The following is a 13,756-nucleotide window of genomic DNA, read 5'->3' on the forward strand; positions in this document are numbered from 1 at the left end:
TGGACTGGATCAAGGATTCGTTGTTGCAATAGGATCTATATTTGTTCCTAAACTAAACAACTTAACAAATCAATCTTCCGAAACACAAGCACTGATTTCAATGGACATTTACAGGAAGTTCTGACACAAGTTCTTAAATGCTGAACTTTTTTCTCTGGTGACATTATTTTACCGCACTCTGACGGTGCTGATGGCTGGTCTTTTGTGCACTGTGACGGTGACACACATACAATTTCAGTAAATTCAATCAAAATGGTTCTTTATTTTTCCTGTAAACCACTTACTCTCTTCTGAAAAATTATTTTGGAATTTATATCTTGCTCATTGTCGCCTCGGTTTTTTTGTGGGATGCAAACTGACTCTTCTTTTATTTTTGAGTTGTGAAAATCAGAGAGTCGCCACCGACTTTTATTTTATCCAATTAAGGAAAGGTTTATAAAAGAAACAGAAAAAGACCTTAAAGAGATTTTGGGTTCGGGGGTAGGTTATACAAAGGGAAGGTGTTAGCACCCTTTGTATCCATGGTTATCCATGGGCTCTTAATTGCTTAGCTCACTTGTTTGAATCGTTTGTCTTGCTTTGAAATGCTTGTATGTGGTTTTAAATATTTTGTAAAGAGTTAACTTTGTAATGATCCTTGTGCGGATGTATACAAAGTATTTATCTTTCGAAAGATGTTTTGATGGTTTAAAAAAAAAGATTTTTAACTTCGTAATGATCCTTGTTTGGATATATACAAAGTGTAGTCTTTTGAAAATTTGTTTTGGAAAAACAGTGATATGTGAGAACTTTTGTTGTTTTTGATTGAGCAAGCAATTAGGAGGTATACCCTAAGTTTATAAGGTTTTTTCCCATTTCTTTAGAAAGTTTTCTTTGACTGGATACAGAAGAAAAATTTGAACTTTTGCATTTGAAATAATATGATTGGTTTTGAAAAGAGTAACAGAGGGATTACCCTAAGAGGTGCAAGTGTGATTGTGTTTTGTTTTCAGATATGTTATCTTTGAGATTAGTGATCTAGCGCTTCAGTTATCATTCTTGACATACACGCAGTTTTATATGTACAGAAATTAAAGTGCGGGAATGTAAAATGCGGAAAGTAAATCTACGCTATTACATCGATTGTGCGAGAAATGTAAACTACGCTATTTACATGAATTTGACAACCTATACACTTATCTATGAATTTAAATTGCAATAAGATAAAGGAAAAATATTTTTGGATTTTTGGATGGTTGATTTTAATTAAAATTAATGCATAATTAATTTAATTAAAAGGGTTAAGAATTAGAAATAAAATTTAAACCTAAAAAGTTAAGTCTAAAATATGTCCAAATTGTTTATTAATTAATTTTAAAATAAAATTAATTTTTTTGTGATTTTTGAAATGTTTTTGAAATTATTAAGTTAATTAACATATAATTATACAAATAATTATACATATAAATTAAACTTAAAGGGAAAAATATTCTAATTATGTACAAAATTAGTTTAGAATATATAAACTTAATTTAATAAAAAGAAAATATTTTTTTTCTGATTTTTTGATAGGTTAGAAATAATTAAAAGGGAAATATATGAATATATATTGATTAATTAAACAAAATATTTTAATTATTAAAAAAAATAAAATATTTTTATGTCAAAAATTAATACAATATTTTATCAACCTAAAAATATTTTTTGCATAATTTTTTGATTTTTAAAACTATTTTAAAATAATTTTACAAAGAAAATTAAATAAAATAGAAAATATATTTAAATCTGTGATCCTGTGTGGTTAATCTATGAAGGAACATGATGCGCATGCGTTTAAGAGCGTTGGATGAAACAACAGTATGATCTGATGGCTGTAAGAGAGAGGGAACATGATATGATGGTGGATGTAGTGCACTGAATCCAAGGAAAATTTAATTTTCTGGCTGGGTCCCACGCGCCAAAGTGGACCAATGGAAAAGCAAAGACTGGCCACGCAGGCAGTCAACTTTTCAACCTTACTATTCATCTTCTTCTTCATATTACCTGCGGATTTTGCTGCAGATTTACCTGCGGATTTTCCTGCGGATTTTTCCTTCAAATTTTCAATCTTTTGAACGACCTACAAAATGAAGATAAAAAAATACAAGGACCACCCAGATCACTTAATTTGACCCTTTTAAACATGATAGCGGTGTTAGTTTTATCATTTGAAGCTCGCATCATGGAAAACGAAACCTTTACATCTTTGAAGCTCAAAAATGGTAGAGCTTCAAAATCACGTTAGAGCTTGCATGTAACCACCCAGATCCACTCTATATCATGCCATGAGTTCATTCAAATGATTAGTTTGTATTACAATTAAGTACGCCTAAGAAAACGAAAGCTACATGGTTATAAGTATGAAGATGATTATGCACGTGTTTGAGGTCGTTTCTATCACATGCTATGGTTCAATCCTCACCTATGATGTTACACAAGTGTAATGGAATGATTATTTTGTATTGATAGTAGCTGGAAATATGAACACGAAAATTACAAGTAGTTTGATATTTTTTGAGTTTTTGTGAAGTTTTTTGAGCTATTCTTTGTGGATTTTTTCGTGTCCTTTTGATGCTTTTGGGCTCATGTACTTATAGGCAAGATTTGAGTGCTGCAAACTTAAGCAACCAAGCTCTTGAGTGTTTTTGAATTTTTGAGTTTTTTATTAATAAAAGCTTTGAAAATCTTAGCCATGGCTTCAATTTTCTTCACCCCTCTTGCCATAGGTCTTCTGTACCTCTATGCTTCAGAATTTGAATCAAACTTGGCAACTCATACTATATACAAAGCCTTGGATGATTATCTTGAAAATTTTCTTTTTTAATTTAACTTTAAATGAAGTAAAATTAAATCAAAAAAGAAATAAAAATGTCATGGGCCTAAGGTTGGTCGTGGGTGGCCTTAAACATCCTTAGGAACATGTTTGGATCACAAATGCTTGGGCCCTTTTGAAAAAAAAACAAATTTGATCAATGTTGGTTTCATGCATTTTCCCAAAAAATGGCCAACTTCAACAAGGCATAGCTCCCTCAATTTTGATCATATGAAGGAGTTCTTGTACTTTTTAGAAACCTCAAGATGTCCTCTACAAGCTACTTTGGAAACTTTTTTGCATTTGGAGAAGTTATCTTGATGTTATGGGCTTTGCCAAAAAACTGCTTTTTGTTGACCTTAAAAAGGACCTGTAATGTTTTGGCTTGCTGCTCTCAAATGGTGGATCATATGATCATGGGACCAATTGCATCTTGTAGATAATTGAAAATCCTTCAAAATGAGCTTTGGTTGGAATTTTTCGGATGAACGAGGAGAGAGTTATGGCCGGTCAAAGTTAAGTTGACTTTTTAGGAGAAAACCCTAATTTTGAAACTTGGAGTTTTGTCGATTTCTGAACTTTTCTTGATGAATTATGATCAACCATTGATTAAATGATGAATCTTTTGAAAAAAATATGGATGTTGACAAAAAATTGCATTTTTGACTGTCTGTTGACTTTTCGGTCAAACTGGTCGTTTGTTGACTGTTTGAGCTGTTGACTGGGCGTCCGAGCGAATCGAAGTTTGAAAATTTGTCTGGATGTACTTTGAGACATATGGAGATCCATGAAATCCATTTTGAGGTCTCAAAAACTCGTTCTCCTGAAAAAAAACAAAAACCCTAGTTAGGGACTGTTTGTGTAGGAGACAGTTAGGCGTACCTGATTTTTGTGCAGTGTTGAGTCTCTGCTGATCATGTGATTATCAGAAGACTTCTAGAACAAAAATCTTGGAAATTTGAAATGCGAAAGATTGATTTGACTGATGGTACAGACACGAAGAATCGTGCTGTCAGTGGGTTTGACTGTTAACTGGCTGTCCGGGTATTATCATAGCAGTTAAAGGGAAAACTTAACAGTTAAAGTTAATTTTTTCTTTTTGTTTTTGTTGTGTTAATGGTGAAAAATTATTTACATGAGTTGTTAGAAAAACACAAACATAATAAATAAATAAAATATATTGTACGCGAACGAAATTACCGATAATAAAATTGAAAAGGATTTAATGCACAGAAATAAATATTTAACTAGCAATAAACACACATAATATTATCTCGATAATTAAACGACGGTACAACAGATATTACAATATTTAATACTGACAGTACAAATATTACATAAAAATATAGCGAACAGTACGACAAATATAATGAACGGTACATTATTTGAAAACGAAGGATACGACAAACTTTAAGTATGACGATTAAAAACCCATGCTATAAACAACAATATATAGATGTACGGGAGTGCAAACATCCCAGGTCCGCATTTTTCAAGACTATGCAGACAGAAAAAGGACATGATTACCACAAAAATAGTGATGACCATAAGAAAAAACGTATCCATCCACTTTGCCATTTTTGCCGGGGAGGAAGAGAAAATAATTAGGAGATAGTATGATAGAAATTTGGGAGATGAGTGAAATTTGATGTGAGAATTTATGGAAAAAATGAGGGGTATATATAGAGTGAAAAGAAGGATGGAGACGTTGGGGAATGAAGTGATACCGTACAAAAAAGGAAAGTTTGAGTGGTAGTAGGATTTGAAAGAAAGTGTATGGAATAAAGTTAGGATTTGATTTGAAAGAAAGAGATTTGAAAAGAAAGGAAAAGATTTGAAAACAATAATATAGTACAAAAATTAGTGGGAAACAAAACCAATAATAATTTAATTGTTACCAGTACAGTCTGAATCCCCGGACTCTGCGCCTGCAAAATTTAATTCTGTACCAATTGCGTCAGTATTATTTATCTGAAAATAAATCTCAAATAAACAGCGTATGAAGTGATAAACAGTATTTGGCGTTTGTGTAAGAATAAATTCAACAGCGAACCAACATACCGTATAAAAATATTCTAAAAAACTGAGTATTCATAAAATCAAGATATTTATGAAATAAAATCCAAGATTATATGAAACTCCCAATTTTTAGACAGAAGTCTGTTGCCTTCTCTCTGAAAAAAGATGCGGGCAAATTTTGGGGTATAACACTCACCTACTAATTGAAGTTTCTTTTAAGTGATGCAAATCGACGTGCTCGAGGTCGATGGAAAGTATTATGGTGTGTGCTCTTTTGAATTGCGTATAGCATCTTATCATGTATGATGTCCACTTATCAGGTCGTTGAAGACAATAACAATTAGACTGAGTGACACGACAAGAGATTTAGCCGACGAGTAAGCGGAGTAAACTCTGCTCGGTTTCGACAGGTAGCTCTTTGACCTTACGCTCTGTTTAGAAAGCGGAGTAAGCAGAGATTCAGTCGACAAGTAGCTCTTTTATTTCACGTTCTGTTTCGAAAGTCTTAAATTTCCATACAAGCTGATTATTGATATTAACAATTATATTGGCTCTAACACAAAGCTTTGTTTATCTGAATATTTTTTCATTTCTCTTTCAGGAAAATTCGGTGTCTTTTTTGCATCGATTCGATGTCTTTTAGGTAAACTCCAATTCATGTAATCAATTCTGTTTTATATTAGAGCCGATAGTTTGATTCAATTCGATACTAATATGTTGTATGGTTTATCAGATGATCTCAAAAGAAATCCCTCATGTTTACTGAAGCCTTGTCTGATTGTTAATTGCTAATCAACTACTTGCTCGAAAAGAATAAACTAAGTGGATGTCCTTAACATTTATAAATGAAGATTTCATGGAAGATTCCTAATGGTCCATTGTGATATATAGTTTTACAATCTTGCTTGAGCCCATACATCTTTTGGGGTTTCTGGGTTTGATCTGTGTAACAGCGCAACTCAAATTTATCACTGCACCTTTTCTATTCCCTAATACCATGCAACATTTACTTTTCATCTTTACTCGTATGTCTTGTACTTGAGCATGTTTGTTTGCTACTGTCCATCTTGTACTTGAGCATGTATTTTTGCTACTGTCTGTATCAGTTTAATCACTGGTAAATTGTCGTTTTAATCACACAGTCTTTGAAGTATTCTTCCTGTTATAGGAGTTTATGAATCCCCAGGGCCAGTTTGTTTCAGCTTTAAAAAAATGTATTTTTTCTTTGTATTTTTGAAAATAGATTTTTCAAAACCGTTTTTCAAAATACTACAAGTTTTTTTATATTCGTTTTTTCTAAAATGAAACACTTTATTTGACATCCTATAACATAAACATACATAATTGAAGATCAAAACTTAGTCAAAATCATAATTTTTTCAAAAAGTTGTATTTCAAAAGTGATTTTTGTAAAAATCTATTTGAAATAGCTTCAAAATTAAGTGATTTTTTGAAATTTTGATATTCAAATTTTTTTCCCATAAATAGATGAAATACCTAAAATCACATTTTAAGAATAACTAATCAAACAAAATTTTCATTTGAAATTTTTATAAAAAGTTTGTTTGTAAAAAAAATTTTCACAAAATTTGGTAACACTATAAAAATCATTTTTAAAAAAAGCCAAAACAAACGGGCCCAATCTATTTTTGGAATAGATTATAAGTTGGAGTATTTTTTGTGAAAGAAAATGAGTGATAATATCTAATTATCATCAAACACACAATGCATACGTCGGCATATACCATTGTTATAAGTAGTCCTATGATTTGATACTAGGTGGAAACATGAGCATAGTAGAATAAAATTGAATATATGAAAGTAAATATTTTTTATATACAGAAAAAAATTTATGGTTGATTAAAATGTCTTCTTATACTAAAAAAATTGTATTTATCATTTAAAATGTTTTTTTTAAACAAATTAACTTTTTTTCTTTTTATCTTTGTACGAACTTAATACAATTAAACTATTCTCAATTTTTATGTAACATTGCATAATATTTATTTCATGTATAATTGATTTTAAGATATTTGATTATTATTTAAAATATAGCTAGATTTATAAAAAAAATTATTGAAATTATTCACGGGAATAAATTTATTATTGATTTAAATATTTTTTTAAATATTATTAAAAAAATAAAAATATTTTTATGCGAGAAAAAATTAGATTGATTAAAATATTTTTATATATAAAAAAAATAATAAACTCTTTTGATTAATCAATTTTATTTTTTTTCTTTCTATTTTACATTTTAAAATCAAATGCGCGTAATAACTGCGAATGCAACTCGTTGCTTATTGTAAAATATGTTTATATTGTGCTGTTTGGATAAAGGAAGGATCCATTTATGACCGCAATGGACAGTCAATAAACAAAATTGAATTATAGATTCTTCTGCTTTGGTCTACATCGGCGGGTTCCTACCGAACCACTCATAATCACCACTATCGCCGCCGTCACCGCCACCGCCACCATGTTCAGGAGGAATTGGAATTGCGCTACTTTGTATTCAAGACTCGTCAATTCCTCTTCTTCTTCTCCTCTTCACAACTTTACTCATCTCCGTTCCTCTTTCTCTTCTTCATCGTCTCCCAATCTCCATCTCGCACCTTCCGTTGCCGCCTCTAAATCCACCGATCTCCTCTCCCTTGTACGCCACTATGGAAACTGTTACTCCGAACTCTCCAAAGCTCGTCTCAGGTTTCATCTTAATAACTGCTATTCTTTTTATTATCGCTTAGGTTTTCAATAGCTGTTGTTATTCTATTTAGTTGCAATACTCTGGTTTATTGCTTTTGATATTGATTTGATTGATGCTTTAACTGTTCTGAGACTGCAATTTTGTATCTTAGGGATGTTTCTGTTTAAACCTAATTATCAAGAATAGGGATTTTAAGAATTTCGGATATATGTAATCTGGTACAAAGGGAAATTACTTGAGAAATTGAGTTTGAGAGAGAGAGAGAGAGGATAGTATGTTTGTTAATGGTTGATTCATTCACGAGCTCACCTCTGAAAAAAAGTGTGTCCAAAACTGACACCTACACTTGTAATTATGTTTAATTTATTAATTTTTTTTCTTCAAATTATTATCGATGTTGACGTGTCGGTGTCATGTTTCCGGTGTCCCTGCTTCGTTAAGTTATTATTTAATTATTTTTACTAAAAAGTTCCAACATTTCCAAGAGAGTGAAAACCTTGTGCAAGTAGAAAAACTATGTGAAACAAGTGAAAACGTTGCTGTTCCTGCTAACTCTCCTCATTATGGTTCACCTTCACCTTCACCTTATTATCCACATATAGTTGCTATTCAGAAACTTTGGTGTGTTGCAAAGCCTAGTGCTGCTGAAGAAACATTGCAACAATCATTGGATTATGCTTGTGGTGAAGGTGGTGCTGATTGTATGGAGATTACAAACTCACAAGGGAGTTGTTTCTACCCTGATAATTTAGTTGCTCATGCTTCTTATGCTTTCAATAGTTGCTGACAAAAACATAAGAGAAACGGAGGAACATGTAACTTTGGAGGAACTGCTATGTTTGATTCATTCTGAACACTAACACATGATGCAGGGCTATGTCTGATGCAAAAGTTCTTCTCTGGATTCATATTCTTTAAGATTATCAAGTATCTGATGAATTCTTGTAGACAGCTTCTCATTGTGCTCTTCGACAATTTTCATAAAAGAAGTTAATTGTTCTTGATATGTTTCACACAACCGTCTTTTCATCCGAAGCTCTGTTGTTAGTTCCTGAATTTTCTTATCCTTCTCGTCCTAAAACAGAAACAACACAGAAAGCAATCAAGGAAATGTTAGAAAAAACAAAATACAACATCTTATCAATTAAAAAAACTATGAACTTACCATTGTTTGGCGCGCTTCGCGTGGAGAGACAACTAATGGATGATTATGATCTTTCACAAACTTGATAATTAAATAGTTGAAATCATAGTCTGCTGACAACTGGAGTTGGATCAGTGGGGAATGATGATTTTGGTGGAAACGTGAATGGAGCTGCGGTGTGGTGGTCAAGCTGTAGTTGATGATCTACCTCTTCGCGTTCCTCCGGTGGTGGGATTCTTGCAGCCGTTGTTGATATGTGCATTTCGGTTGAGCCCGGAATGTGCTGTGTGGGAGATCTTAGGAAATTTCCATGGTTTCCTTGAAACCATTCACATTGCACAACTTGTAATGAGCTCAGTATGGTCACTAAAGAAAACTCCCACAGAGGGAGTCATAATTCATTTATGAGCAGAGCTTTGATTTCTTCTAAGCCTGTCAAGAATCGATCAACTGTAGCTATCATTTTTTGTTGCGATTCATAATATTTTTGTAGCACGCAAAGCTCCTAAGTCCTAACCTTTGATCTCCATTTCTCCGATCTCAATGGGATTTTGCATAGCATCAACTATGATCGTCTAGTCGAGACTCGTGATCCCAATTGAGATGGGAAATTTGGATCTTAGGGATGATTTCAAAAAAACACAATTCTCAAGAGTAAGGATTCTAATAATTTAGAATAGAATCTGGTAAAAAAAAAGAAATTACATGAAGAGAAAAATAGAGTTTTAGCGAGAAGATGATATTTTTGTAATGATGGTTGATTTATTCGTTAGACTATTGGTCATAATATAGGCATGAGCCCTTACAATAAGGAGAATATTCTAACAATTTGTTATTGCATGCGTACTTGCCAACTCAGCCCATAAAACTAGATGGAAATACTAACTAAATGAAAAATACTAATAGTACGTAAATTTTTGTATTGCATTTATAGTTTTCATGGTAATTATTGTTCTACAATGCCGTGTTCATTTTGTTATTTCGCAATGTGAAAAGCATTTTAACTAACTGCTTTATGATTTGATTGTAGCTTGCTCGTGGTTGCAACTTCTGGGACTGGATTTGTGTTGGGAAGTGGTGGTGCTGTTGATCTCTCCGCACTTTCTTATACTTGCTTAGGTACCATGATGGTTGCTGCATCTGCTAGCACTTTAAATCAGGTTGGTTTTTCAGGAGAATATTGACTTCACTTACTATAAACTAAATTCTATCACGATTTAATGAATGAGACTAAAATGAGGAGTTAAAAAGGCCTGTATGAGGAAAGAAAATGGTAAAAGAAAATTGTTCTTTGCTACTCTTTCGAGCTATGTGATTGTTAGCAACATTCAAGAACATTATGTTCTAAAGTATTTGTTTCCTACTTGTTTAGAAGTTGGGAGGGAAATGGTAAGAGTTAATGGTGACTCCGCCGTGGGAATAGCCGCTTCTTTCTTGCTTGATCCTTTCCTACCAAAAAGCGAACCCAACCGAAGGAAATAATATAAGGTCTGGAAAGGGCTGTGAAGAATCAAATTCCTTCCCCCCTTTCTTCCCCTGTTCCAGAGATCGATACGATATCTCTCGTCAAACTTCAACGGGAATCGATTCTATGCTTCCAGGCCCGCGAGAATAAGTGATCGGACTAGGATAAGGTTGTTAGGCTGAGGTCAAGTAATTCCTGCCGACACTCACAGTACTCCCCACAGCTTTCGCCTACTGAGCTTGGGCTGGTAAGCTCCAGGGCCTCTTTCCTTCCCCTGTGTTCCTCCCCCCACTTAATAGGAATGGAAATGAAGGAGAATCTCGGACCTTGTTTTGAGCATTATCTATGGAGGGGAGAGGAGAATACTTATGAGTTATGGGTAGTATTTTCATTGTTGAGAGTATTATTATAAAGAGATAAAAATGATTTGTATATTTAATCAATCCTCTCCAAAGTCTCCTCCCCCCAACTAGTTCCCTCTGTAGGGTTTAAGTCCAATGAAGGAAAATAAACTACGCAAAGTGGGGGATTACTCTCCCTTAGTATTCTCCCCTTTCTTTTCCTCATGCCTATATCCTCAAAGTCCTCCTTTTCCCATTCCTTCAAATTCCCAAATAAAACCTTAGATTTCATATCAACACGTCAACATAATGAGATTTATTAATTGGTTGTCTATTAGGTGTTTGAAGTAAAAAATGATGCCATAATGAAGAGAACGAGTCAGAGGCCATTACCCTCAGGACGCATTACAGTACCTCATGCAGTTGGCTGGGCATCCTCTGTTGGTTTGGCTGGCACTGCCCTTCTAGCGACACAGGTAGTGAATTTGCTTACTACGTTGATCATATGCTTTTTTGTAACTGTAAACCTCAAATGTATTCTTACAAAATTCTTTATGTTCTTTGAGGTGAGGGACTAATATTTTATCTTTATGGCAAGGTTGTTCCAGACTAATATGTTAGCTGCTGGACTTGCTGCCTCCAACCTGATTCTGTATTCATTTGTGTATACGCCATTGAAGCAGATTCATCCCGTAAATACATGGGTGGGTGCTGTAGTTGGTGCTATTCCACCACTTTTGGGGTAATTGTATATAGATTTTATTTTGTTTCTTATGCATTGCAAATGTCAGAGTGATATATTTGTGTGTTGTTTTAATATTTGAACCAAGTGATATGTAAAATCCCTTTGAGTTTAAGTTGTTCCACCCTAAGTTGTGGAGAGAGTAGGAGTTTTTTGGAAACTTATAATAACCGGTCCGTTTCAAAAGTTCAATCAAACACAAAAGTTGAAAATATTCTCCTACCCTTATTTTATTCCTGTTGTTTCTTGTTTTCCATACATGTAAAACATCAACAACAACAACCAAGCCTCATCCCACTAAGTGGGGTTGACTATGTGGATCAAACTACGCGCCATAATGTTCTATCAAAAATTATATTTTTATCCAACTCATTAATCTCAAGATTTTTCTTAATAGTTTTCCATATAGTTTTTTTAGGTATTCCTGTTGTAGAGGAGAGCGTACTCCCAAAAGCCAGCCTGGCAAAGGGGTAAAACCTCAACTTTAAGTTTAAACCCCAAGTCTATATGTGAGGAGTCATGTTCTTGTGTCAATATCATTTTATGTCATGGAGTCCTGTTTGTTTGTGTGCACTAATCCAAAATCTACGTACTAATTTGCATACTCGTCATGATTAGATGAGTTGAACCCCACTCTGTTCTCACCATGTACGGCTACATGCATGCCTATTTTCTACTGTCCCTCACTTTTTTTCTTTGTTGTTTCAGATGGGCTGCAGCTTCTGGTGATATTTCTCTAAATAGTTTGATTCTTCCGGCTGCTTTGTATTTTTGGCAGATACCACATTTTATGGCACTTGCGTATATGTGCCGTGATGACTATGCAGCAGGAGGGTATGCTCATATATCTTTATTTATAGTGATAAAGTTTTGTTTAATGCAAATTATTAGTAGTAGTTGGCGTTACAAATTCCATTTTTTTGGTTAATACTACTGTTTATACTCGTTAAAAATGTATGATGTTACAGTGGCTGCATTTGGCTGATGGTCTACAGTCTATATTCCAAAATATTTTTCATTCATCTACTGATGATGCAAAATATACCATCCTTTACCTAATGACACATTTGGTACATTGCAAATTTAGGTTTAAGATGTACTCTCTTGCTGATATGTCTGGGCGGAAAACAGCGGTGGTGGCTTTGAGGAACTCCATATATCTAATCCCTTTGGGATTCTTGGCATATGATTGTGAGTTGATATTTTTTTCCACTAGAAACATTTTGATGAATATTTCATCTTGAGATTCTTGTATCTAAATTATGTGCTGCAAGAATGATTAATTACATACTTCAATAGGATTTTTAAGTCAACAAAACACATCAAGAAACCTGTTTAAATTAGATAATGTTTAGGCATGTGAAATTTATGTAGCTGTCTGTATCTGAAATTCATTCTGCACATGTCAACAGGGGGCGTGACTTCTGGATGGTTTTGCCTCGAGTCCACGGCACTTACACTTGCAATAAGTGCCGCAGCATTTTCATTTTACAGAGACCGTACTAAGGAAAGAGCCAGGAGAATGTTTCATGCCAGTCTTCTTTATCTACCCATTTTTATGGCTGGGCTATTAATCCACCGTCGAACGGATAACCAACAATTCTTAGAAGTCAACGCAGAGGGTTTGGTGAAATCTTCCTCGGAATCTTCAGAAATCGAAGATAAAAATGGTGATCAGAAGATCAAGGGTCGGCAAAGGAACCGAGCACGTCCACCTGTAGCATATGCTTCCTGTGCACCTTTCCCGTTTTTGCCCGCTCCTTCATACGACATTGTTTAATATTTATCATGTGCTCTAGATCTTGCATGACTACATTCCTTATTATGTTGTTTGGTTGATTTGAATTATTATTCATTGTAATTGTTTTCCAGTGGCCTTTTTAAAGCCATTAAGAATTTTGCATTGAAAATGGAAGAAGTATATAATGTGATGAAATAAAGCATAGTTACTCTGTAATTTGCATAAATTTGCAAATAATTATTTTCTTATGCTTTTCTTCTTTCTTTTACAGACTTCTCTCCCTCCTCTTATATTTCAGTTTAATATAAATGATTAAATCTTATGGAATTTCAATCCACTCTATATAATTTTTAGACTATATGAAAATTCAATTTTGTCTCTTTTCTAAAGGATGATTCAATTTTGTCTATTTTCTTCTAGAATCTATGTTTATAGTCACAATTTTGTCTCTTTTATTGACGGAGATAATTTGTGATGTGATATTTGTAGAACTAAATATTATTATTATTAAACTATCTTCAAATTATTATTTAAAGATTGAATTTAATCGAGTATTGTGTTTATCAATAATTGATGAATTCCAGAAGAATTCAACGTTCAATCATCTTTAAAAGGTCGCATCTATAATATTATTGAATCCCAGAAGGATTTCATAATTTTTTTTGTATCGATATAAAAATTCATAATTTGTAATAAGCTCATTAAAAGATTGTCATTTCAGAAAAATGACACAAATGATTTTAACGCATCCCAGAATGATGGTTATA

The 13,756-nt window shown here is 33.3% G+C and overlaps 1 protein-coding gene across 1 annotated transcript; it reads left to right on the forward strand.

Moving 5' to 3' along the window:
* The first annotated feature begins 7,167 nt into the window (after positions 1 to 7,167).
* LOC131649267 (protoheme IX farnesyltransferase, mitochondrial-like) lies at positions 7,168 to 13,218 on the forward strand. Its single transcript, XM_058919034.1, has 7 exons — positions 7,168 to 7,555; positions 9,731 to 9,860; positions 10,845 to 10,982; positions 11,115 to 11,248; positions 11,957 to 12,082; positions 12,336 to 12,439; positions 12,661 to 13,218. The coding sequence occupies exons 1-7, from the start codon at positions 7,329 to 7,331 to the stop codon at positions 13,026 to 13,028; spliced, it is 1,227 nt and encodes a 408-aa protein (XP_058775017.1). The 5' UTR covers positions 7,168 to 7,328; the 3' UTR covers positions 13,029 to 13,218.
* Positions 13,219 to 13,756: the final 538 nt, after the last annotated feature.

This window comes from Vicia villosa, linkage group LG2 (assembly GCF_029867415.1).
Source record: "Vicia villosa cultivar HV-30 ecotype Madison, WI linkage group LG2, Vvil1.0, whole genome shotgun sequence".
In the NCBI taxonomy this organism is placed as follows: domain Eukaryota; kingdom Viridiplantae; phylum Streptophyta; class Magnoliopsida; order Fabales; family Fabaceae; genus Vicia; species Vicia villosa.

Bases quoted from the DNA above. Each gene is read 5' to 3' on its own strand.
- LOC131649267 (XM_058919034.1), top strand. From the start codon at position 7,329: ATGTTCAGGAGGAATTGGAATTGCGCTACTTTGTATTCAAGACTCGTC. The intron at 10,983-11,114 runs GTAGTGAATTTG...AGGTTGTTCCAG, and splicing joins CTGCCCTTCTAGCGACACAG to ACTAATATGTTAGCTGCTGG. The intron at 12,440-12,660 runs GTGAGTTGATAT...ACATGTCAACAG, and splicing joins GGGATTCTTGGCATATGATT to GGGGCGTGACTTCTGGATGG.